The sequence below is a fragment of the Dendropsophus ebraccatus genome, chromosome 3 (genome assembly GCF_027789765.1).
Source record: "Dendropsophus ebraccatus isolate aDenEbr1 chromosome 3, aDenEbr1.pat, whole genome shotgun sequence".
In the NCBI taxonomy this organism is placed as follows: domain Eukaryota; kingdom Metazoa; phylum Chordata; class Amphibia; order Anura; family Hylidae; genus Dendropsophus; species Dendropsophus ebraccatus.
In genome coordinates this window covers 28,721,258-28,748,574 of record NC_091456.1, presented here as the reverse complement: position 1 = coordinate 28,748,574, position 27,317 = coordinate 28,721,258, and the positions used below count along the sequence as shown (strand labels likewise).

The following is a 27,317-nucleotide window of genomic DNA, read 5'->3' as shown; positions in this document are numbered from 1 at the left end:
GAGTACCCCCTTTAAGTCTGGCCCTGGTCTTCTGCTTCCATGAGTGATCGCAGTTGCCACCTACCTACCTGGTTTCCCAAGGAGGTGTGCTTTCTCTGCTTCTTCAACCTTCCCGTTCCTGCTATCGGCAGCAGTAAAGGTTGCACCCAACTTAGTGTTTTAAACCTACAGCTGTGTTGTATTCATGACACAACCCATCCAGGTGGGCGTAGAATCTTTCCATTTTCCGGCACATTTACTTGTACCATTTGTGCCGTTCTTTTCTATATAGATATTTCCTGGGTAAAAGGTTGTGCATGATGCTATAGTAATATTTGGTAAATCTGTTATAGAACAAAATTATAGTTTATTTGCCTGGCATGAAACTAAAATAATTAAAAGTACAACAGGTTTTTGCAAAAAAGATGGCCTGGCTGTCTGGAGTCCATGCCTTGCAATGCTAGTGACATTCATAGGGTTTGTAAACTAGTCATGTACAGTACACTTTCGTTACATTTTTTTTTTTTTTGCTCATGTCAGGTACAGTACACTTAAGTAGTTTATGCTCTGAGTGTTTATATAACTATAAACATACAGGTATATAAACACGGATGTAAATGACAAAATTCTGCATGCGCTTTGGTCAGGTCCATCTTCATTCGTCATTGGCAGCACTTGTTCCTCTCACTTGACCTTGGTTGCGTAGCTACATTAGAAAACAGAAAATGAAGAATTATTAAAATTGGGTAATGCACTAGAATTACCCATCTTCATTAAAAGTCGTACAAAATAGAAGTGCAAGCTCCAGCTGTATAATATAAGCACTTATTTATATCACTGAACAGATAAAATGGTGCTTGGAAGAGAGTCCCCGCCAAAACTAGATCATCCTTAAACTTCCACCAGGCAAGCAGATAGAAAGCACAGAGAAACGACAAAGAAATGTGCAGCCAAAAGAAAGAGCGAAAAACGAAGCGATTTGGGCAATAAAGTAGTACAAGACCATCACCTTATTATTAGCCCGCTATTTACTTACAGACCTTAATACTGCCCCTGTAACTAGCCTTGGCTTGTTTAGGTGTCTGCCGCAGTTGTACCTCGAACAGGACCCCTCTTACGTATCTAAATGTGGAATGAAATTAAAAGCTGCTCAAAAAAAAAACAAACATAAAATGACAAAAAAATAAACATGAATAGGAGAGACTACAGCACTCAAGGCCACCAAAGAAAGCTGAAAAAAAACACCTGGTCCTTTATGGACTAAACCTGAGCAGTGCCCAGTCGGTATGTGCACGCTGCCTGGGAGTCTGTAAAGGAAAAACTTAAAGGAAATCCACATAAAAGAACAGGCTGCATATAGTAAAATACTATGCTATAAACCCCACAAAACAGTCTTTACCTTTCAAGAGAAAATCTGCTAAGAGTAGTTATTTGTGCATAAAAAAAAAAACCCATTTCCATGCAATAGCTCCCAGCTATTGCTGAAAGGCAGGGGAGTAATCCTTACCTCTGTCCTGTCGAATTGGAGTGTGCAAACTCTCTGTGCAGAGCGCCGATAATACTATGCAATGGCACAGCATTGATCAGTATAAGCAATCTAATGACTGCTTATATAAGTCCCTTAGGAGGACTTAGAATGAATTACGCAATTTTTTTAAACTTTATATTAAAATATAACAATATTGTTCTTGCACTGTAAAAGGCATATAGGGAAAAAAAAACCACCAGGATGGTGATATAAATAATTTAAAACTATAAAAAAAATTCTCTCACACCAATATGATACAAATAAAAAACTTAAGATCACGGTGCACAAAAATCATCCCCCAGCTGGCTAAGCAATGTGTTACAGTTAAACATTTATGTAGTATGGAAAGAAGTTGAAACAGGAGGTAGAATAGAAAGTTGTATACCTTTTCATCTATAAAATGAGTAAACTTTATTAACCTAAAACCAGAAAACCCTTTAATTCTGTTCATCTGTGATTTATTTGGGTAAGTATAGTTAGGCCCACATTTTCAGAACACAGCTAATTGCTTAGACATGACCCAGAGGTATGAAGAAGGTGTAATGCTTCTATTCCACCCAGGGTCTCTATTCTTAAAATTTCAAATTCTGGAATAAAGACATCACCAAAAACCGATCAAGAGGCCCCTTAAAGTGATCAGATTCATTCACTTTCACTACGGTCCCTAACACTGTGTCTGGAAATGTTCTATAGTAAAGCTTTAAAAAAAATTAAAGTGAAAAGAATTGTTCTTCTAACAATTTATTCCTTAGTATAGCACTGCACTGCAAATGTAGAAGTCTAGCAAAAATAAAAAATAAAAATACTGTGCAGGCAGAGGGTTAGGGGAACATAAACAATCTATACTTACCCGTCCCTGTGCCCCTACGACGCCACAACCCGGCTGATGGATTGCCTGCTCAGCCAGTCAGTGACTGGGGCCGGACACCGCTGCAGTCACTGAATGGCTGATCGGGCAATCCAACAGCCAGGTTGGTCATTACGTAGCAGAAAGTCAATGGCCAATGAGCTCCAGCAGCTGTCAAGAGAGCCAGTGAAGCAGGGGGAATGGGGACAGGAAAGTATGCATTCTTTATTATGTTACCCGCCAACATGCACAGGATTTATTTTTTCCAACAGACTACTTCTTTCAAGGAGTTGTCCAGGCAGGGGGGACATGTTGATATGTTGGTATTTGCTGCAGGGAACATAAACTGGTAGATTTACCTGACCTACCTAACCACCACTGCTTTTTTCCCCAAGTGCCCAGTCCCCACCGTGGTCCTCTTCTTTACTAGTTCTGCGTGGACATGGGAAAGCGGTTCAGTGGCTTATCAATTTTTATCAGCTGCGGAGTGGGCATTTCCTGCCCAAGTGAACTAGTAAATAAGACGACCATGGCAGAGACTGGGCACCCGGGAAACTGTCAAGAAAGCAGGCAGAACAAGTATACCTGTTATGTCCCTGCAGTCCCAGCAACATAAAAAAAAAAGCTTTATGCCTGAACCACCCCTTTATTTAACAAGACTAACAATTTGAATACTATAGAACAAAATAAAATTCTTACCGCTTCTAACTCTTTTTGCGTTTCATCCTCCATTCGCCTTATGTCTTCCATTGTTAGGTCAATCCATCTGTCAATCCAGCAGAACAACTGGCGATGAAAGTTGGTAAATATTCGTTTTTCTTGCTTAAAAAGAAAAGAAATATTTAAAAATCATTAAATGCAACATTCAGTAACTTTATAATCACTAAGGGTCTTTTTTCTACAAACAGAGATTAACTGGCAGATTTTTAAAGCCAAAGCCAGGAATAGGTTTGAAAAGAGGAAAAATCTTAGACTTTCCTTTATGACCTGTTCTTTTTTTTTTTTTTTTTTTTCTGTGTGGGGGGGGGGTTGTGAACTGAACCTGGAAGCACTACAATATCAGGCCAATGCCTGGAGATGACAGAGCAAGCTATTTTTCCATCTCCCTGTTCTAAAAATCCATTTAATATATGGTCCCCAGATAGGGGACGTATCAGATATTAAACTACACTTGATCTGAGCCAAGACCAAGAAGCGATTTTATGACTTGTTCTCTGTTTATATTCTGTTCCTGGCTTTGGCTTAAAAAAATCTGTCAGATAATCTCTGTGTAAAAGGTCCCTTAGCCAGTTATCAGGTTTCCCTTAACAGGTAGCCCTTAATGGATAAGTCCCACAAAATGTAAAAATCACGAAAGTCAGGGGGTGCCGAAACATAATAAAGTATACTTACCCATTCTTGTGCCCCCTCTAGGCAAGCCTTACTGTTATCTCCAAACTGCCATCCTCCAGCCCATGCTGCTGCAACATCACATACACCATTGATGGACTGACTGCTCAGCCAATCAGTGCCAGGAACATGACATACACGGATGCCAGCTAAAAATGGCATCAGTCTGCTGCTGGAAATGGCGCTATGGAGGCACGGGAACAGGTAGGTATAAGTTCTTTATTATTGTTATATTATATGTTGTTATTATTATTATTATTATTATTGTGTTACCCCCACCATCACCTTCCGGTGATTTCTACATTTCGTGGGACTTCCTCTTTAAAGGGGTTGTCCGACCTAAATGACAAAACTATGTTTCTGCTGGGGACCGCTCCACAGCAGCTGCCAGATTCCGGGCCGCCCACTGTCCTCCACCGCTGTCATCCTCCTCACAACTTAAGATGACATGACGTTCCCACAGGAAATGGCCATTTAGTATAGACAGTATAAAGTCCCAATTTCCTGTGAAAACGGCACGTCACCATAAGTTGTCAGAATGACGACAGCGGCAGTGAGTGGAGGACAGCGGGTTGGCCTGGGCCAGCAGCTGCGGTGGAGCAGGATACAGCACTGTTAAGTCACCCGCAGCCCCAGCAGAAGTGTAGTTTTGTAATTTATTCAGGACAACCCCTTTAAGGCCGTATTAGACAGGTCGAAGCCTGCCCCCCCCCCTCCCCCAAATTAATGCTGAGAATGAAGCAGCTGCAGAACAAGCTCAATATGCAATCTACTGAATTACAGCCCCAAGACATATCAATATCCAAGAACTGTATGTAGATCAACCTCATTCAAGTAAATGCGGCCGGTGGCAGTACACTGCACAGCTGGGTTCCCGAGATGGTCAATGTGCTAGAAAAACAAACCAGCGCTGCCACCCCTTCCGTCTGAAGAGTAGTGTAGGCGTCCAACTGATCATTAAGTGATGGTACAGTATATACTAGCAATATAAGATGGGAAAAGCCATCTGTTTCAGTTACCGGGAGATTCTTACCTTTTGAATAAAACTTTCTACTTTATTTTGAAGTCCCCACCATCTAAACTTAATTGTGACTAGTTTGTAAGCACACATTCGTGGACAGTCTTCTGAGTTTGCTAGTTCTTTCTACAAATCAGTGAGATAAATAAATGTTAGTTTTTCATTCAATCCAATGCAGGTAGACAAGTTTAACGCCTTCATTTTAGTATCAGAAAACAAACAAAAAATAAATAGAAATAAAACCACCATCTGCTACACAAGCCATGATAGGAAACTAAATGTTACATAATACCTGCCCTAGCGTAACATCTGTGCATGTGATCCTCTAAATCCCTATGATGGAAGGTTTCATTACTCGTTTACAGTAGATAGAAGCTCTAGATTCTACAGAATATCATTTTATTAAAAAAAAAAAAGCCATCCTCAGCGCTGGACTATTACATTATAACTAGAAATAAAATGGGTTTTGTGAGTAGTAAATGTTCACCATAAATACAGGACAAATCCCTGTTAGTGCTATGCCATCTAGTGGCAGAAGAATGTAATGCAAACTGTACAGAGTAAACCAGGGACGGGGAACCTGCTGCCCTCCTGCTGTAGCAAAACTATAATGTCCCATCATGCCTGTCAGCCAAAGCTTTGGCTGTCCAGGCATGATGGGAATTGTAGTTTTGAAACTGCTGGAGTTCAGTCATGATGGGAATTGTAGGGCTGCAGGTTCTCTGGTATAAACCATAGGGCCTCATTTAATAATAATAATAATAATAAAAAAAACCCTAACCATATACTTATAAGGGGATAGCTGTTCTTCACCTATAGGAAGGTTGAGTGCCAGGGGATAAACTACTGCCAGATACCTCAGACAGCACTCAGCTCATGAAGGAGATTGTAATGTGATTGCAAGTTTCAGGGAAAGCTTATTCTCCTCAATATACAGTGGATCTCCCAACAATTATCTAAAGGGTAAGGATTAGAGTCAAGTAAACGTCAAGCATGCATGCAGCCCTAAGGCTACCTGCAAAACATGGATACAGCCATAGGCCATATCCATGTTTTCCAGGCAGCCTTAGGATTTGATCCAGGTTCAGCAGCCACCGCTAAACAAATGCTGCACGCTCAGGTTCAGATGAACCTCTAGTAAGGATACTCTAGTAAGGATACAGTACCTTAAAGGCTGAAAATGAAAAAAAAAGGACAAGTGCTTTACTTCCATTCATTTATTTGGGGAGATGGCCATAAATTTGTGGTATAACCTAATGTCAATCCCCCCCCATGCTGAACACCTATTGGTGTGACCCAACTACATGACAGGGGAGGCTACAATGTAGAAAACCCTATGGGCCTAAGAACATTGATAATTAAAAAGGAACCTGTCACCTTAAAAACACAGTCTAATACCCAGGCATCCTGCCATAGAGCAGTAGCTGAGAAGAATTCTACCTAGTTCTGTGCAAATGTTCCAGAATAACTTGTCTTTTGTTCATGTATACCCCTGCTCATTCTGGTCCAAGTAGTCAAGATGGCAGAGTGAGTTATCTGTGTTTACAGGGAATCTGTCACTAGGGTTATGCCTAGTTTAGTTTATGACAGAAAGGCTGAACAGATCAGTGAATTACTTACATCATTTAGTTCAGCAGTTCTCCTAATATGCAGGAGAATAGGATTCCTGCCACACCCCTCCCCCCACCCTCCAACTGCTGATTGACAGGTCACTGCCCATATACTGCATGGATAGATAACTGCCAATCAGTAGCTGGTGGGTAGAGTTTTCTTCTCATGAATATCCAAGACTACTGGGCTCATGCACATAATGGAGAGGACAACTTATTGTCCATGTTATTCAGGAGATGATCTCTGGATCAGCTGCACAGAACAATGTAAGTGATACATCATTCTGTTCAGCTTTTCTGTCACTAGATTATTCTACCTGCTGAAAGAGCCTCTATAAGTGTATATATACAATAAACAGCTGTCAATCAGCGAGTAGGATGGTCCACTTGACTCTGTAGCTCAGAATGAGCAGGGGTTTACATACAGGAGGAGATGAGCAGCTAGCTATATAACATACTGCCTACAGAAAGGAGAACATTTTCACTATAACAGCTTCCCTTTAAGTAAATATCACAAATCTCTATATCTATTAACCACAATCTGTGTGGATTTTTTTTTTTTTATTAAAATTTACCTTCCAGTTGGGTCCCAAAGGTCCCCGTTTTGTTTTGATCGACTGAAATATTGCTGGATCTTCATCGGCTTTGTAATCCTGCAAGAAAAAAAACAAACATGCAGGTATAGAATTGAATATACTGTACATGTACAATAGGAGGTTTTTCTTTTACATTGTGATATTATCATACTGCATAAACCTGCCCAACATTGTTGACACTTTATCAAACAGACCTGTAATATACGATCTGCCGAAACCTGCCCGGACCAGGACACAAAGTCACAGGTCATAAGAAATCCTGCCGATGCCCAGTCTCCTCCTAGCCTTCAGTATAAAGCACCCACTTACTCCATATAGTCCAATGGCACTGCAGGGCAGGCCGGTTACTCCAGTCTATATACAGCACCTACACCAGTACTTACTCCATATAGCCCAATGGCACTGCAGGGCAGACCTGTTCATCCAGTCTATATACTGCACCTACACCAGTACTTACTCCATATAGTCCAGCAGTACTGCAGGGCAGGCCGGTTACTCCAGTCTATATACAGCACCTACACCAGTACTTACTCCATATAGCCCAGCAGTACTGCAGGGCAGGCCGGTTACTCCAGTCTATATACTGCACATACACCAGTACTTACTCCATATAGCCCAGCACTACAAACCTGTTCATCCAGTCTATATACAGCACCTACACCAGTACTTACTCCATATAGCCCAGCAGTACTGCAGGACAGACCTGTTACTCCAGTCTATATACTGCACCTACACCAGTACTTACTCCATATAGCCCAGCAGTACTGCAGGACAGACCTGTTACTCCAGTCTATATACTGCACATACACCAGTACTTACTCCATATAGCCCAGCACTACAAACCTGTTCATCCAGTCTATTTACAGCACCTACACCAGTACTTACTCCATATAGCCCAGCAGTACTGCAGGACAGACCTGTTACTCCAGTCTATATACAGCACCTACACCAGTACTTACTCCATATAGCCCAGCAGTACTGCAGGACAGACCTGTTCATCCAGTCTATATACTGCACCTACACCAGTACTTACTCCATATAGCCCAGCAGTACTGCAGGACAGACCTGTTCCTCCAGTCTATATACTGCACCTACACCAATATGAATTGCCAGCATTTATTCCCAGCAGCAGCATAAAAAAAACCAAACCTCCAGTTCATCTATATTTAACCGAGGATTTAGTTCGTTAAAGAAGCAGAAGAAAACCAAAAGCAGATTCTATGCTACATGACAGTATTCAGCATAGGAAGCCCAATGCGCGGCTCCCAATTACAGCTGCAAATGAGCAATAGTGTGGAAGGAGACAGCCTTCTGGCTTTGTTAGCATGCAATCTCCTTCAGGATCCCACAGGGAGAGCGCAGCCACTGGAGGCCAGCCTTTGGCTTGTGGTTGATGTTGTTTGCCACCAGCTGTACACTTCTCATCTCATTAGGTTAGTTAGAGGACTCTGGGGGATGACAGCTGGAGCCCACTTGAATCTTCGGCTCGGAGGATTACTGGAGGCTAATTCCGCTGTGCACTTTCTGCAGCCCGTAAACCAGCAGCGGCGGCGTCCACTACAGATCACTGTACACAACAAACTGTTTGAGCTCCTGAAGTAGGTTACAAATGCAACAGGCAAAGATGTCAGAACGAATGAAGCTGCTTTCTGTCTGCGGAGAGCGCTCGGGCAATGGAAACAATTCATTGTACAACAAGGGAAAGTGTAGACATGTCACGCTGCTAGCATCCCGGTATTAAAAACACTAAAAATACCAAGCAAAACCAGCAAGTAATATTAGCACAAATGTGGTGTATTACAGCGTACATGGTTATGTTACAAGTGATGGGCAGGAAGACACAGGTTGGATGGCAAAGCGATAATACTACCATGTACAGTAACTGTGTGCAAGAGCAGCCAATGGCTACATGAATTTAAAAGGGAACTCCAGAATTTTTCTTTCACATCAACTGGTGCCAGAGATGTGTAGTTTACTTTTATTTAAAAAAAATCTCCAGTCTTTCAGTACTTATCAGCTGCTGTATGTTCTGAAGAAAGTAATGTATTCTTTCCAATCTGACAGAGTGCTCTCTGCTGCCATCTCTGTTCGTAACAGGAACGCTCCAGAGCAGGAGGGGTTTTCTTTTTTTATATTATAACAGTACAGGCATTAGTTTTATATATTTGTTTGCATCTGCTCTGGACAGAGGTGGCAGCAGAGAGCACTGTGTCAGACTGGAAAGAATACACCACTTCCTCCAGGACATACAGTAGCTGATAAGTATGGGAAGGCTTGAGATTTTTTTTCATAGAAGTAAATTACAAATCTTTGGCACAAACTGATTTGAAAAAATATTTTTTTTTAGTAAACAGCAGCCGCACAAGATAGCCTGTGCTCACAGTGTAAAGTACAGCTCCTGGACATACTTTACATTGTATGCCATCTATGGCCAATTGGAGTGCAGGCACACCCAAATGTGTCCGCATTCCAATTTGAATAAAGTGATGTTCATCCGTCCGATACTGCAGTATTGGCTGGGTGACGCAGGTAAGACAACGTCCATCGTTTGACACGGCTGTGTCAAATAACGTCCATTGTCTTACTCCATGTGGACATGGCCTTAAAAGTGTAACTGACTATTCAAACCACTTTGCAGAAATCAATAGTACAAGTAATTTTAAGTAACTTTGTAATAGAAAGCCTATTACAAAGTTACTTAAAATTACTTAAAATTGGGCAAAAGAGCTTCCTTCTGTACTCACGAGGAAGTTTTCCCATCTCCCCCTCTCGCTTCTTATCTGTTTATTGTCAAGGCAAAGTCATCTACACTACAGAGAAAAAGAGTGAAGACTGGTTTGCACTGCCCATTATGGTGTAAGGTAAAACTGGCTCAGTTTCCCCTAGCAACCAATCAGATTCCACCTTTCATTCCTTACAGACTCTTTGGAAAATGGAAGGTGGAATCTGATTGGTTGCTAGTGGCAGCTGAGCCAATTTCACTTTACACCAAGTTTGATAAATCTCCCCCTGTATTCACATGTTAAACTGCTCCATGCTGGTCTGGGAACTTCTAAAGGCTTACAACAGAGAGGTAGGTTTGCAAGATGTTGTGTTTAGTGACTATATAGTGTATAGGAGGAAGCACAGAGACTAGACTGCATCTACACTGCAGCTGAACATAGGAAAAGCAGGCACCGAGATGGAGTTTGCAGGGGGGTAACAAGGTGGAAAACAGGCATATACTAGTGGCCAGATATAGTCCTGCGTCTCATATACATACACAGGACAGTGCATCCAGACAGGTCTCCCGAAATTACAAATACACTTAAAGGAGAAGTCCAGCCAAAAATTTTATTAAAGTGTTGTATTGCCGCCCAAACGTTATACAAATCACCAATATACACTTATTATGGGAAATGCTTATAGAGTGCTTTATTCACTGCACTTACTACTGCATCAAGGCGCCACTTCCTGGACAACGTGGCGGCGCCACTTCCTGGACAACGTGGCGGCGCCACTTCCTGGACAACGTGGCGGCGCCACTTCCTGGACAACGTGGCGGCGCCACTTCCTGGACAACGTGGCGGCGCCACTTCCTGGACAACGTGGCGGCGCCACTTCCTGGACAACGTGGCGGCGCCACTTCCTGGACAACTTGGCGGCGCCACTTCCTGGACAACTTGGCGGCGCCCCTTCCTGGACAACTTGGCGGCGCCACTTCCTGGACAACTTGGCGGCGCCACTTCCTGGACAACTTGGCGGCGCCACTTCCTGGACAACATGATAATGTCACGCCCCGACTCCCAGAGCCGTGCGGGCTGTGGCTGCTGGAGAGGATGATGGCAGGTGGACATTGAGGGATACAGGGCACTGGAGGGACACTGAGAATCCCTCTGCCATCATCCTCCCCAGCAGCCACAGCCAGCACAGCTCTGGGAGTCGGGGCGTGACATCACCATGTTTATCCAGGAAGTGACATCACCATGTTTATCCAGGAAGTGACATCACCATGTTTATCCAGGAAGTGACATCACCATGTTTATCCAGGAAGTGAAGCCTTGATGCAGTAGTAAGTGTATATTGGTGATTTGTATAACTTTTGGGGGGCAATACAATACTTTAATAAAAATTTTCACTAGACTTCTCCTTTAAAGATCCTACATCAAAGGCAACAGTGGCAGATGCATATCCCTTTCCCTGACGTCTCAGTTAGCGCCCATCATTTCTGCGCAGTGTGAATAGACTTTCATCAGTGAACAGAAGGTCCCACGTCCAGTGTAGGAGAGAACTATGCACCAGCCACTGTTGCCTTTGGTGGTGGTGGTGTTAGTCAGGGCAGATGTATCTAGTCATTACAGAACTGTGATACAGTGACAAGCCCATACTACTTCAATATCATTAAGAATCCAGTCATTGAGCCTCTGCACAAACACCACAGCCGCCTAATCTCTCATCTTCATGGAGGACAATGCTCCAGGTTATCGAGGTCTCATCATTAGGGAACGGCTGCTGGAGACAGGGGGACCTCGCACGGAGTGGCCTGTACTTCCTCCAGACCTGAATCCTATAGAAAACCTATGGGATTAGCTGAAATGCTGTGCAAAGGCTTCTAACTCCATACCCCAGAGGTAAGAGTGGAATGCTAGGCCTCAGCAGACAATAAGATGACTTGTGAACAGCATGTAATGTCCTATGTTCAAGGGCACGTGAGAAGTTATTGAGACATTGACATTTTTTGTTGGGGTATACAACCCATGTTATTGGTCTTTGTTTTAATGCTGTTATAATACAAGCTGAAGACTGCCACTTACAATCGATAAAACAAGTTCCACTGGGTTAAACTGTATTACTAGAGTTCTGATATGTGGTGTCTTCTCACAGGAACATTTAGTAACCCTTTCACTTATACATAAACCTACCATTGTACTGAGGAATAAGAAGGAATAAGCTGATTTCCAGGTTACTGTATTGTTTCTAACAAATAATTGAGGTTAGACTTGACTCCTAACCAGGTGGTGACTATTTTAATTATTTTTTTTAACGCAACACATTTAAAGTTCCAGGTTTTTTTTTCCCCTTGGCAACTTTGTAATTCTCATTGTGGCCACTAGAGGTCAGCAGAGACATCCCTGGAATAGTAAAAAGCCCCTTTCTTCAACCCTTGTGCAGTCCAAATATTCTTCAGTTTTTGATACCTGGTTCAAGTAAACAAACAGTCAAGGTGCGTCTTTATGGGCTGATGATTGGCAACAAATAAATATATGAAGCCAACCACTGCCCAATGTAAACAGGCCACTGATAATTTATACGTGCATGAAAACAGGGATGTGTAGCCAACGTACTGCAAACTCTTTGGGGGACGAGTGATCAGTAGTGTCCATCGGCCTGTGTTATTGGCCTCATGAGCGCACACCAAATGAAACACACGTCTCTGATCTTTATTCTGCCTTTCCGCTTACACTGGTCCTACTGTGCTGCATCTGTGACCAGCGGCTTCTGTGTGCGGTCAGTAAGGAGGCAACGTACTTGTATTACACAGCATAGGCCTTAAAGAAGAGGACGCTGTGCACTACTCCCGGACATAACAGATCAGCAGTCAGTCTCTATAGATCTGGTAAACCAGCAATGTTTTTATCTCAGGAAAACTCCTTTGCAGTAGAACTATGCTCTTGTAAACCTATCAATTCAAATTTCTATTATTTTCTTTTTGCCAAATAAACAAAAAAACTTTCCTTTATCCCTACAGGTAGCCTCAGATATGGTGTATAAGGCAGCAACTGTATTGCTTCACACAGTAACAGCCATGGCCGGGGGATCTTCTCTTCTGTGCAGGCAGCGGGGGTGAAGCGGAGATCCTCTGCTGCACTGGACCCAGCAGGGGGCGCTCTCCCGGGACTCTCACAGTTGCAGCTCTGGGCCACCTACCAGCAGCTGGAGGCTATTAGTGACCATGCTGCTCCCCAGAGACCTGCTGCTCCCCCTGAAGAATAAAGGGGGAGATTTATCAAACATGGTGTAAAGTGAAACTGGCTCAGTCGCCCCTAGCAACCAATCAGATTCCACCTTTCATTCCTCACAGACTCTTTGGAAAATGAAAGGTGGAATCTGATTGGTTGCTAGGGGCAACTGAGCCAGTTTCACTTTACAACATGTTTGATAAATTTCCCCCAATGCGCTACAAAACGTAGTAAGGAGCTTCTGGCATCAGGAGTCATTATATGTATTACATTAATCAGTTTAAACCATTGCTGCGCGGCTGTGCTAGTTCCACGATTCCGTCCCCTTCCACATGTTCCATGCACGGACAGAAAATGACAGTACTTGTGAATACACTACCATATTATATACCGCAAATCACTTACTGCTGGTTCTACTTGGCTTCTATCTGCAATATCGATATGGACCACTTCAACAGTTTTCCACACATTGGGATCTAGACAGTGTACCTAGAGGAGGAGGAGGAACAGGTGAGTCCTTTAGTATTCGCACATTATAACTAGAAGAACTGAAGTTTAGTACAGATAACGTATCTGCAGGTCACAACAATCAGACATATTTATAAAACAAACGACTTACATTTTCTTGAGTCCCCATGTCTGGTTTGTGCCAAGTCTCTATTTTAATAAAGAAGTCTTCTTTCATATATTCATTCTAAAAAGACATAAAATACATAATTATATATGCATAAAATTGAGAAGGGGGGTAAAAAAAAAAAAAAAAACACTTGGTGGTGCTGGTGGTAAGCCTAAATTTAAGGGTCAGTTCACACGTACAGACTCGCAGCGAGTCTGTCAGGTCACGGCTGTTCACTGTCACTACATATTCGCAGCAGTCTGAACGACCGCTGCGTGTATGTAATTCTGCTGGCCCCTTAAAGTGACACTGTCACCTCCTTTTTGCATTCTGACATCTCTACACAGGTGTAAAGGGTAAATTTAGCGGTTTTCATACTTTATTTTATATCATAGGTCATGGTGTTTGTTCAAGTAAAAAGTCATCTTTTATCAACTGCAGATTGTGTTAAGTGGGCGGGGGCTCGCTGCATTAGCGCCACTTAGCCCCACCCACAATGCCACAGTTGTCCCCGTTCCCTCGCTGGCCATTGGAACTGGCTGGCCGAAAGGTCTAGACCCCACCCCCTTTACGACGGCCAACCAATGGGTGTCAATGGGGCGGGGCCAACTGTGCCGTTGTGGGCGGGGGTAAGTGGCGCTACGCCCACTTAATACAATCTGCAGTTGATAAAAGGACATTTTTTACTTGAACAAACACCATGACGTATGAAATGAAATAAGATATGAAAAACGCTAAATTTACCCTTTACACCTGTGTAGAGATGTCAGAATGCACAAAGGGGGTGACAGTGTCACTTTAACCCCTTCTGCTGCCGCCCGACTCCCGCTATGTATACATTACCTCTCCTCGCTGCACGGGGTCCTGGCGTACTGCTCTCCCGCCCGGCCAATCAGTGGCTGCGGCTGGGCAACACACTGATTGGCCGGGCGGGAGAGCAGTACGCTGCGACTCCGTGCAGCGAGGACAGGTAATGTATACAGAGCAGGAGCCGGGCGGCAGCAGTGAACAGTGAACTGCCAGGACCTGACAGACTCGCAGCGAGATTTACACTGAGAGTCTGTACATGTGAACTGACCCTAAAGGGGACCCATCCTGGTGCAAAAGCTTTTTAATTCAAAAATTAGCCCTTGCAAGAATGTGGCCTAAATAAAAGCAAATAAAAAAGGAAAATAAAAAAAAAAAGGTTGATATAACGCTACTTACAGGTAAATTCACACGGGCGGATCTGCCGTGAGTTTCACGCTTAAAATCTGCAGCTAATCAGCAATACATGCAAGTGCGTGTTTAATTGCGGGTAAATCTAAATCTACCTACATGCGATTTACCAGGAATCGAACACGCACTTACGTGTATTGCGGATTAGCTGCGGATTAGCAGCGTGAAACTCGCGGCAGATCCCCCCAGGTGAATTTACCCTACAGCATAAGCCAATAATGCAAAGAAGCCAAATCACCAACAAAACTGTGCAGCTTTCTGTAAAGTAACAGACTTTTGAAATGTACCCCTGACTTGGCGAGCGAGGCAGGATCCCCTGAAAAAATCCTGTGGGTGGGTGGTCCTCTTCTGACACAAGCCGCAGTATGGAACTTCCAGAAGTGCCGTAGACTGCAGTGTAACACACTTACAATGCGGTCTAGCGCTTTCGGAGGATCCTGCTGCACTCACCAAGCGAGAGGAAATAACGTCATGGCATTTACTGTAGCGGATTTTGCAACAACAACAAAAAAAAAGTACCCAGTATTTTCAGTGGTTAAAAAAAATGATGGCTGATAAAACAATTCAGTGTGTGAGATATCCATGGCTCAGGGGCCATTCTTTCTCAGCATGACCATGCCCCAGTGCCCAGGTAAGGTACATGTAGACACGGTTGGGTTAATCTGTTGTAGAACAACTTTACTGACCCACAGTGAGCTCTGAACTTAACCCAGATCAAGTAGAATGGATACAGCGAGCTAGTTTTTTTTTTTTTTTCTTTTTTTACAACATCAGTGCCTGACCTCAAATGCTCTGGAGGATCAGGAATTTCCACATAGGAAAGTTATTAAGACGGCACTTCTGTGTCTATGGGTGGTGCTGGCAGTAAGAAAAAAATTCCAGCAATATTGTAAAAGTTCAATCTCGGCACTGTTGTATCTTGTGATGGATTTTTTTCTACAATACAAATTATGAAGCATTATGGTGAGTGCCGAGATTGAACTTTTACAATATTGCTGGAATTTTTTTCCCGTAGATAGAATGTGTAGGTGCCCAAAACAGTGTAGAGGTGGGAAACCTTTGGCCCATGGGGTCATCATTCAGTCCAGACAATGGTGTATACTGTTATATGGACCATACATTATCCTCCCACTGATTTTAGATATAACAAGAATGCTACCCAGGTCTATAACAAAAACTGAAGTATAAACTCACCGTTACAACTGATCCATCCAGTATAGGAATGCGGATAAACAGAAAACGAGGGAGGGGTAAAAAAAAAAAAAAAAAAAAAAGGAAGAAGGATTAGAAATTTCAATGGACAGCATAAAAATCACAGAAAAAAAAATAACTAGCTGGAAAGACCTCATTTGTATAAGATGCATACAGGTGTGATTTTATACAAAGATTACACTAAATTACCCACACAAACAAATACGATGAGGAGAATATCATCTTATCAGGAGCCAAAACCTCATTTTCCTGTCTATATAAACCACAATCACAAAACCAGATTATAGAATCATAAGACGCTATATCAACCACACAAATGTTCTTCTGGCTCAGATCTTCTCCATTGTGTATGATGAGAGAACTTAAGGGAGAACTTAACAGCAACGTGAGAATACACACATAAGGCAAATTAACCCCTTCCTACCACAATAGTCGCTGCTGTACCTAATAGTCTCCCTATCCCTTGTTGCTGTACCTGATTGTCACTGCTTTACTTCACACTCACCTCATCATTGTTGTACCTAATAGTCTCCCCATTGCTTGTTGCTGTACCTGATTGTCACCGCTCTACCTAACACTCTCCTCATCCCCTGATCATTGCTGTACCTAATAGTCTTCCCGTCCCCTGTTGCTGTATCTGATTGTCGCCCCTGTTGCTGTACCCGATTACCTTTGCTGTACCTAATAGTCTCCCCGTCCCGTTGCTTTACCCGATTGTCGCCCATGTTGGTGTACTTGAAGTTACAAAAATTTGCTGCTAAAGCTCTATAACATCCTAAGTGGTTAAAGGTCCTTTACCAAATAATGCAGATATATTGTAAATGTGAATTATCTAACTTGGGTTCTCTGTTACATTATATTTTAAAATTTTTCACAAAAAAGGGCAAACGTATTAACCAAAAACTCTCTTCAAATCACTTGGATAAGTAAGTTTCACAAAGTTATTAGCTCAAAAAAGAACCAGACCATAAAGGGGTACTCCAGCCAAATTTTTTTACTATAAAATAAACTGGCGTCAGAAAGTTATACAGATTTATAGTTTACTTCCATTTAAAAATCTCCAGTCTTGCAGTACTTAGCAGCTGCTTTATGTCTTGAAGGAAGCGGTGTATTCTTTCCAGTGCTGCTTCCTGCTGCCACCTCTGTCCATGTCAGGAACTGTCCAGAGAAGTAGCAAATCCCCATAGAAAACATCTCCTGCTCTGGACAGTTCCTGACATGGACAGAGGTGGCAGCGGAGAGCAGTGTGTCAGACTGGAAAGAATACACCACTTCCTGCAGAACATACAGCAGCTGATAAGTACTAAAAGGCTTGCAATTTTTAAATTAAAGTAAATTACAAATCTATATAAACTTTCTGACACCAGTTGATTTGAAAGAAAGAAAAAATAGCCGGAGTACCCCTTTAAAGGGGTAGTGCGGCGCTCAGAAATTATTCACAAAATAACACACATTACAAAGTTATACAACTTTGTAATGTATGTTATGTCTGTGAATCGCCCCGTTCCCCGTGTCCCCCCACCCCCACCCGTGTACCCGGAAGTGTGGTGCATTATACATTACCTGATCCGTGTCGAGGGTCGTCCGCCATTTTGTGCCAAACGTCATCTTCGGATGGACGGCCGATTCGCTGCCGCCCGTCCCCCCTACGCCGCGTCACAACTGTGCTCAGCCAATCGCGGCTGACGACGCGGCTGCCTCATCAGCTGCTCAGCCGCGATTGGCTGAGCACAGTTATACTCAGCCAATCGCGGCTGAGCATCGGATGACGCTGCAGAGGGCGGCCGGCATTCGGAACAGTCGGAGCTGTTCGCCGTCCGCTCGAAGAAGACGTCGCTGAATGAAGATAGAAGACTGGTGTCGGCACGTGACAGGTGAGTATAGCGCACCACACTTCTGGGTACACGGGCGGGGGTGGTGGGACACGGAGAAGGGGGCCATTCACAGACATAACATACATTACAAAGTTGTATAACTTTGTAATGTGTGTTAGTCTGTGAATAATTTTTTACTGCCGCACTACCCCTTTAATGCTAAAAGGTGGCTACAGACCTAAGGGGTTAATGTAGAATATGATGACAGTGGCCCTTTATTGCCAAAATAGTCACTTAAATACCTATAAATACCTTATGCCCTAATGTGCATAACTATGTAGCATGCATTGCCTTGTGCGAACATTTTGAAATTCTAACCTATCACTATACAGGTAGCCTTCCTCCAGTCTGCTGACACAAACCTTCTCAATGGCAGAGTAACAGATGGCCGGAATTCCAGAGCAATAATTACAGTAAAATACTTAACTAGCTCTAGATAAGTACAAAGACAGATTACAGGTGACGTCCCCTGGTTCTGCAGCCTGACATGTAACAGCAATATAGTGGAATCTACACTGGTGGTTACAGGTAACGGTATTCACTGCTAAAACCGCTTATTGGAGTAGTTTAAAGTGTACCTGTCGCTGTATTTATATTGCATAATGTAACATCTTAATAGATCGGACAATTCCGCACACTACAATATGTTTATTTTCTACATATTTTTATTTTTATAATGGGAAAGGATGTATTTTAACCCTTAGAGGACCGGGCCAATTAAAATTTTTGCATTTTTTTTCTCCTTGTGTATATAAGGCCATAGCACTTGCATTTTTCCACCTAGAGACCCACATGAGCCCTTATTTTCTGCGCCACTAATTGTACTTTGCAATAACAGGCTGATTTTTTTTCATAAAGTACACTGCAAAACCAGAATGTCTGGTGAAATTGAAAAAAAAACAAACAGAAAAACACATTTCTTTTATTGGGGGGGGGGGGGGGATTTGCTTTTACGCCGTTCGCCCTGGGGTAAAACTGACTTGTTATATATGTTCCTCAAGTCGTTGCGATTACAACGATATGTAGCATGTATAACTTTTATTTTATTTGATGGCTTGTAAAAAATTCAAACCATTGTTAACAAATATATGTTCCTTAAAATCGCTCCATTCCCAGGCTTATAGCGCTTTTATTCTTTGATCTATGGGGCTGTGTGATCTTTACCTTAATTGCGCATATGCGACTTTTTGATCACTTTTTATTACAATTTTTCTGGATTTGATGCGACCAAAAATGCGCAATTTTGCACTTTGGGATTTTTTGCGCTGACGCCGTTTACCGTGCGAGATCAGGAATGTGATTAATTAATATTTTGGCCGATAGCAAACATGTTTATTTATTTTTATTTATAACATTTGAAAAGGGGGTGATTCAAACTTTTATTAGGGGAGGGGGCTTTTTATTAACACCACCACTAGGGATGGCTGACAGCAAGAAATCAGATGCAGCTGTCAACTTTGACATACAGTATAGCGCATTTGTTGCAAAACTCCTTGCGATCACAACCCCTGTAGATTTCTTTTAAAAAAATTTGAAAAATTGCAGCAGTGCCTGTACAAACCAGGGCTCAACAAAACCATCCAAGTCAGCCTAAGGCGATGTTGCCATGACGTGTGCATTGGGCGGACGTCATTCCATTGACTTTAATGCATACCATTGATGTCAATTAAAATGCAGCAATAACAGACACCTTTTCTTTTTATTTTACTTATTTATTCACAGTCTAAAGCAGGGGTGGGGAACCTTTTCCATGTCGAGGGCCGGTCGGGCATTAATAAAATCATTTGAGGGCCGCATACCGTGCACGGCAATTAGTAGTGTGGGTTTGCAGCACCCAGGGCAAGGCAAAGTATTGTTCCCCTAGTGCCCCTGCTATTGTAGTTAACCCCCAGTGATGCCCCTGCTATTGTAGTTAACCTCCAGTGATGCCCCTGCTATTGTAGTTAACCTCCAGTGATGCCCCTGCTATTGTAGTTAACCCCCAGTGATGCCCCTGCTATTGTAGTTAACCCCCAGTGATGCCCCTTGTAGTCTAGTTAACCCCCAAGTCATGTCCCTGGTAGCCTAGTTAACCCCCAAATAAAAAAAATAAACATCCCACTTACCTTACCTCCGCTCCCACGCTGTCCAGGTCCTCTTCTGTCCCAGGTCCTCTGTGCCGGTCTTCTCCTGCAGGCGTCGCGCGATGAAATGACATCATCGCGCGCGGCCTGCAGGAGACTGAAGACACGCGCTGCTCTGCTGGGGAAGGAGCCGGCACAGACAGCATCCTCCTGTGTCCGCCAGCTGTCACAGACACAGGAGGATGCTGTGTGCGCCGGCTCCTTCCTCCTCCAGAGCGGCGCGCATCACAGGGGAGCTGCGGGCCGCATCGGGAGGTCTCAGGGGCCGGATGCGGCCTGCGGGCCGGAGGTTCCCCACGCCTGGTCTAAAGCTTTAATCACAATAAGATGCTATTAAGGTCATAACTAGAAATGAGCAGAGTGAATCTTGCAAATTAAGAACACGCTGTCAATTCGCTTCGTTCTGCGAAGCGATTTCCCGCCGATTTGTTAAGGAAATTCGCAAAAAAAAAAAAAAAATGGCGGCCCCTTATGCTGCCTGGAGCATCACTGAGCAGGAGAAAGGGATAAACCATAAACCCTAGCGCCCATCCAATCAGCTGCAGGCCCCTCTGTGATGTCAGCCCCTCCCCCTCTACATAAGGCGGTTCGGTAACGAAGGTGGCCAGTGGGCTGTGTGTGGAGGAGAGAGCAGGATGGCAGCAGGCAGTTACAGCAGAGCAGGGAGAGACTAACAGAATCAAAACTAGTTTGACCGAAAATTTGCGAAGCTCGTGAAGCGTCTGCTTCTAGTCTACCCATCTCCAATAGTGCAACCCAATAAAGCTGGGGACTTGAATGACTTGGCATTAATACCTACAAATACTGGAGGTAAAGGTTAAAATCTTTTTATTTAATTTTATTTGAAAGTCAAGATGGAAATAATGGATTGCAGAAAACCCAGATAGAGAGAAAGCAGCAGTGATGTCCTGATCCTGAGGGGGGCGTTGTTGGAAAGACACTGATTAAACGTCTGTAAAACTCTTTATCTGGAACATGAAGGTTTGGAATTACTGCTAACATGGCACCCCACCGCCACAATCACAACACCGCCATATTAGCGGGAAATTACCCAAAGCTTCTCATGTGCAAGGTCAGGCCGATAAATCTCAGGACCATTGTGTCTGTGGTGCTCAGCTATATTGTTCCTGTTTTATAACGTATATCTGCTAAGTAGTTTTAAGGGAATATTTCGTCAAAATGTCCTTATTAGAGCCAGATACTAAAACTTGGTCTTTTTTTTTTTTTTTTTTTCCAAATCTGCTTCTATTTTTTGTAATCTTAATTTTTCGTATATTGCTATGGAGGGCATCTATAAAGCGTCAACCATCAAGGGGAGTGCCGGAAAATCCCATGGAGGGGAAATTGTTGTAGAAAATACTGTATGTAGTGCAACCACGCATGTTGTATGTAACTTGTGTATTAGATGTCTTCTTGGTACACCCTTTCTATGTCCATTACAGCATATGGTGCTGGTATAAAGCACGCAGTACCAGTATAATTTGCCCCATCCTCCAGATCCTCCTCCCTTCTCACAGTTTGTAGTCTTACAAAATGAGAAAAAGAATGAAAAAAAAAAAAACACAGAACCCTGCAGCTAAATACAACTGCCCATTTACAGTTTTACACTAGATGGATTTTTTGCTGACTGAGGAGGTCTTCATCAGGCTAATTGAGCGAACCGGACTTCCCGAACACAATTTCGTTTGGAACCAAACTTTCTTCAAAGTTTGCAACAAGTTCAGAAAAAGATGGTGGTTGCATATGTTAAAAAAAATAATGGTTCTCACCTGTCCACGCTCCTGATGTCTTCAGCCCTCTCAGCCAATCCCTGACTGAGGCGGGACCTGACCGAAGCCAGTAATTGGCTGAGCGGGCTGTCACTCTGTTAGTGTTTGGATAAAGAGGATTTGGGCAGCTGTGGGGGACACTACAGAAGGAGGACACAGGGGTAGTGTGGACAGGTAAGTATAAATAAGTGAATTTTTTTTAAACACCATTGAAACAGCTAAACACCTGCAACCATTTAGCTATTTTAGAAACCAAACTTTATGTTTAAGTTCTGCAAACCTGCCAAATGGAACTTTTCAATAGCTTTTTGTATAGCCCAATAAAGTATGTCCTAAAGGTGCCATGTGTCTCCTTGACCTAACAGTTACCTAACAGTGTCAGCAGTTAAGACACATGGATCGCAGCCCTCACATTCCCTTTAAGCATTGCACATTTATATGTACTACTGATTTAGGCAAATAACACAATGATAGGTATCTGCTAATGAGAAAGAACAGGCAGGAGGTGGCTCCCCTAAATGTATAGGCCAAGACTTCATGGTTCAAGCTTATGAAAGCTAACACAAGAGAAACTTTGAGTTTTGCAAATGAAGTAAAATAGCAATTCCCACAAAAGACGCAAGAAACAAAACCCCGCTTACTTGTTCTACAGTAAGGATAAGCGTTCCAGGCTTTTTCATGGAATACCAAGGATCCCTCTGGAGCAAACATCTTTACGAAGCCAGGGACTTTGCTGGGAAAAGAAACAGATCCGATCACTACATGTCTGCATGGCACTGGACAGAACAATTTTAGGCCAGGTTTAGCTGTCGTTTCTCATTACGGCTATTTTCCCATCTATAAATATTAGGCTTCTATAGACCTATAATTGTCAATGTCACAAGTGAATTTGGAGATATGCATCTGAAATGTCAGGCCATTGTTGATACAGACGTTGGGATGTAATTGGACTTCTCCATAGTGGGATGAGATATTGACCTTTCTGCTCACTTCATTATAAAACCTGAGCCTTGTAATATTATTACCCACAGGGCAATGCCAATGCATCTTATGTCAGCCCGAGGAAGCTGAACATACAGAAGGAGTTAGAGACGCACAGAATGAAAACTATCCATATTAATAATATTCATCTCTCATAGAGCAAGATGAATGATTTGGTTATCCACATTCTGTTTCATCTGTAACTCCTGCATTGGGTTTGAAAACTGTGATAAGGGGGGAGGACAGATTGCAGGAGTGCTGGACCTATTCCACTAAGGGTATGTGCACACTACGGAATGGCGACGGAAAATCCATCGCGCATTCCGCAGCTCAGGGACTGTGGTGGGTGCACGCGTCTCCGCCTGTGTCATAGACTCCATTCTATGCATGGGGGGATTTGTAGTAAATCAGCTCACTGCAATGCACGGACCAGCCAGGAAGGAGCTCGTAGCAAACATGGAAACTAATTCAAGCACTCAATGCAGATGAAAGCTTGTATCCAATCTTCATTACAAAGTAGAGTTTTATCCCTTTGTTCGTGATGGATACAATACAGCTGTAGTACCCCTTTACCACCACTGAATAGGACTGACACACATTCAAAACTCTAGACAAATCTGCAGCAAACATACTGAAAATCTGTGGCTGAAGTCAGAAGAGTAAAGTTCCGATTTCTGCCACAGATTCAACAATGGATTTTTCTCAGGGACATCTGTCATGTGAACATACTCCAACTGGGCTAGCTTACTATATACAGAAAACAATAAGGCTGGAATAGTGTCACTGTTGTTTTATTTTATCTTTTTTTGCAGAAATCAATAGTACAGGCGATTTTAAGAAACTTATTGGGTTTATTAGCCGAAAAATGCATTTTTATCATGAGAAAGCAGTTTGAAGCTCTCCCCCCTGTCTTCATGGTTTTCTATAGAGAGGGGAGGGGTGGAGGGAGATAATGCATCAAAGCAGGACAATAAAGAGTTAATTTACAGCTATGTCACCGGGCTATCTCCTCTGAAGTCAGCACTGACCTCTTGACTGACCTCTTTGACCTCTGAATATCAGCTTTCACACAGGTCCCGCTGTGTAATCCATTGTTCTCTGCTCTCTGCTGGTGACTAATCTCCCTCCTACCCTCTCCATAGGTTTCACAGGGCTCGAATGATGTAAAAGTCGAGATTTCCTGATAATGAGCAGTGAAGGGGAGAGAGGAGGGGGTGGGCCTGGGGAAAGGCTTTTTGAATGCAGATAATGACATATTTGCCTAATAAACCCAATTACAAAGTTTGTTAAAATTGCCTGTACTATTGATTTCTACAAAAAAAATAAATCATCAGTGACACTTTAACTATTACACTTAAAACTTTTCTGAGCTTTTGGACATTAACTAGATGTGTTACTGCACCAAGGTTGACTGTTGACTCTGCGACATCTGTACTGACCCCTCAGCATGAGTCAAGTACCAGGCTAGTCCATAGTACCCAGCAGAGGTGCCCTGGAGGGGTCTCATACACTCTTCACAGGATGCTATAGCCAATCACTGGCATCCATGTGGTCACGTCCCCATAAATCAGAGATTGTAGGGGGAGGCTTACCTTTTTAGATGGTAGATTTTGTGTGTATATTGACCCTTTTCTCCATCTTTTTCATATGGTTCATTCTTCAAAACTTCAATTCCTTCGCCGCCCCCTGTTTCATTTTTGCTAGCTTCTGCCACAGAATAAAGCTGACCAACTTGATACTGAAAAATGCAGAGGGGGAAAAAAAAAAGTCATATATGGAATGGACAAACATCTGTCATTCTCAGTGATCATCAATACATGAAAAGTGTACAAGCTATAAACAGTGGGTGACGTGCCAGTGTCAGTCAGGATGAACTAAGGGCCGTACGTACTACACGGCCCGATATTAAGGAGCAAGCAAGCCCCCACCTGTCAGGTCAGTGCTCGCTTGCTGCTCGTTACCCGCTCACTGTCTGTGCTGTAACACGCAGACACAGACATCGAGCAGGGAACAGCGGGAGGGGCTTCCTGGATCATCTTCAATCCTCAGGGTGGCCTACAGAAGATAACGGCGGTCTACTGCTGCTGCTCCTATTACACAAAGCGATGGCTAGCAGACCATCCCTATTGTTGTAGTTTTGATAGGTCATATTTTAACGCAACGATCAGCTGACATCATGCATGTTGGCTGATCGTTGCCTTTTAACATGATCTATTAAACCAAACGATTATCAGACGAATGGTAATACACAGATTTCTGAAGCCAAAGCCAGGAATGGATTTAAAAATGGGATAGATTGCAGGCTTTCAAAATGACCAGTTCTCTGTTTAGTCTGTTCCTGGCTTTGGCTTCAAAAACCTGTCAGATAAATCTGTCTGTGTAAATGCACCCAAGGGGGGCCGATAATCCTTAGGCTCAATAGGGCCCTAACTCAATGCACACAGTAAATGAGGACCTTCAGAGCTGGGAGTCCATTGTGGGAGGACCCCCTAATGTATAAGATGTCTCATAGCAAACAGAGATTAAGAGGTTATACATACACTTAAAGTTTGTTAACGACAACATGGTGTAACTGTCTTTTTTTATTTTGCAGAAATCAGTAGTACAGGCGATTTTAGGAAACTCTATAATAGGTTTTATTAGACAAAAAGCCTCTTTCTGTACTCAAAAAACTATTTCCAAGCCTCCCCCCTGACTTCTTATCTGTGCATTATCAGGCAAACACGTCTTCATTACAGAGAAGCCTGTGAAGACGGGTTCTGCTCTCTCCATTCTATCCTTATGGAGGGGGGAGGGGCCGAGGGAGATGAGGGAGCAGGAAGAGGTGACATGAAGTTCAGCTGTTTGTAGACTGTCTGGGCACCTAAAATGCTGGATTCAGAGGTAAGAAAGGTCAGTGCTTATCTAGGAACTTGCTGAGAGAAGATTGCAGGGTGTTGTGCTGTGCAGGGCTGCTCCGTGCTCACTCACTCCTCTAAGCCCCTCCCCTCTCCATAGACACATAATGGACACAGAAATCCTGCTTCTTCTGAAGTGGGGGGGGGGGGGGGGGGCGGCTAGGAAAACAGCTTTTTCAGAACAGAAGGAAACTCTTTTGGTAAACAAAACCTATTACAGAGTTTCTTAAAATCGCTTGTACTATAGATATTTATTGTTGTCTGAAAAATGACCCTGAAATGACAGTGACACTAACATCATATAAAGTAAATATAAAGTAAAGAGAACAACTACATGTGACAACACTTATCTGGATAACAACAATAGTCACATAAATATCTAATCTTATGTCAGATCTTTAATATCTCCACATCAGAGATGTAAATCCTGTGGTACACCACACACATTTCAGGCCAGCCCTTTGAAAGATGTTGCACAGACATGTTTCCCTCAAATTAACATATTTCCTTGATGTCTCAGCTATAATTCTGTCCTCACGTCACTAATAATACACGTGTCTAGTGCAGCCAAACCCATTACACAGCACTTAGTACCACAGATCATTGGAGGCCGATAGTGTCAGGTATACTACCTAGAACTGACCCGCATATGTTCCTATTCACTATAATACTGATGCTTTAAATAAGGGTAAAAGTATCAGTATAGACGACTTTTCATTAGCGAGACACATTTTACATCAGCATTTACTGTACAGATCAAGCAAGAGGTTTTTTTTTTAGAATTTAAAGGGAACCAATCACACAGAATATGCCCCTAATGTTAAGGAAACGTGCTGGTACATCGCAAAGCACGCTTCCTAAACATGCCCCGTCCCCTCTTTGGTTATGCCGCAATCTTACATTTTTGAAGTCCCGCGCTGTATGGTAATAAGGTGTAAGTAGTCACGGTGAGCGTATGTAGTCATGGTGTGGGCGGCTGTAGTCATGGTCCTGGGCGGCTGTAGTCATGGTCCTGGGCGGCTGTGAACGCTGTAGTCACGCCCAGAGGGGCGTGATTGAAGGAGCTGGCTCTGCCGACGTCACCCGTGGTATGCGTTCCACATCTGCGGCGCGGCGACGTCTTCAGCACGCCGCGCATGCGCAGTACGGCAGGAGGAGACGCTGCTGATCTGCGCTTGCGCAGCGTGCTAATGACGTTGCAGCGCCGCCAACGTGAACGCAGTCCCCAGTGTGACGTCGGCAGAGCCAGCTCCTTCAATCACGCCCCTCTGGGCGTGATTACAGCGTTCACAGCCGCCCAGGACCATGACTACAGCCGCCCACACCATGACTACGTACGCTCACCGTGACTACTTACACCTTATTACCATACAGCGCGGGACTTCAAAAATGTAAGATTGCGGCATAACCAAAGAGGGGACGGAGGCATGTTTGGGAAGTGTGCTGGGCGATGTACTAGCACGTTTCCTTAACATTAGGGGCATATTCTGTGTGATTGGTTCCCTTTAACAGGTTGAAGACATAGCCAAGCAACCTCCAAAAAGGAAAAATCTTGGTTGGATCTCCAAGAATACATAAAAACTTTTTTTTTTCTTTTTAATTCACCAGGTTCCATTCTCCCTCAAACTCATAGATCACTTAGAAATTGACAATTTGATATAAATCAACTCACTGATGGATCAAGTTAAATGCTGCCCATAGAAGACTATGAACAAAGAATG

General features: G+C 43.2%; 1 protein-coding gene and 1 pseudogene across 1 annotated transcript in view; both read right to left on the bottom strand.

Moving 5' to 3' along the window:
• Window positions 1-326: 326 nt before the first annotated feature.
• Window positions 327-27,317, bottom strand: part of PITPNB (phosphatidylinositol transfer protein beta) — a 38,635-nt gene continuing 11,644 nt past the window's right edge. Inside the window, exons 3-11 of the mRNA XM_069961298.1 lie at window positions 24,292-24,437; window positions 22,360-22,451; window positions 15,935-15,942; window positions 13,526-13,600; window positions 13,312-13,395; window positions 6,947-7,024; window positions 4,777-4,887; window positions 3,054-3,176; window positions 327-685 (exon numbers count right to left, since the gene is read on the bottom strand). Of these exons, the coding sequence (XP_069817399.1) occupies window positions 635-685; window positions 3,054-3,176; window positions 4,777-4,887; window positions 6,947-7,024; window positions 13,312-13,395; window positions 13,526-13,600; window positions 15,935-15,942; window positions 22,360-22,451; window positions 24,292-24,437 (768 nt within the window). The 3' untranslated portion in view covers window positions 327-634. The remainder of the gene's footprint in view (window positions 686-3,053; window positions 3,177-4,776; window positions 4,888-6,946; window positions 7,025-13,311; window positions 13,396-13,525; window positions 13,601-15,934; window positions 15,943-22,359; window positions 22,452-24,291; window positions 24,438-27,317) is intronic.
• On the bottom strand, window positions 3,381-3,553 carry LOC138787677 (U2 spliceosomal RNA; annotated as a pseudogene).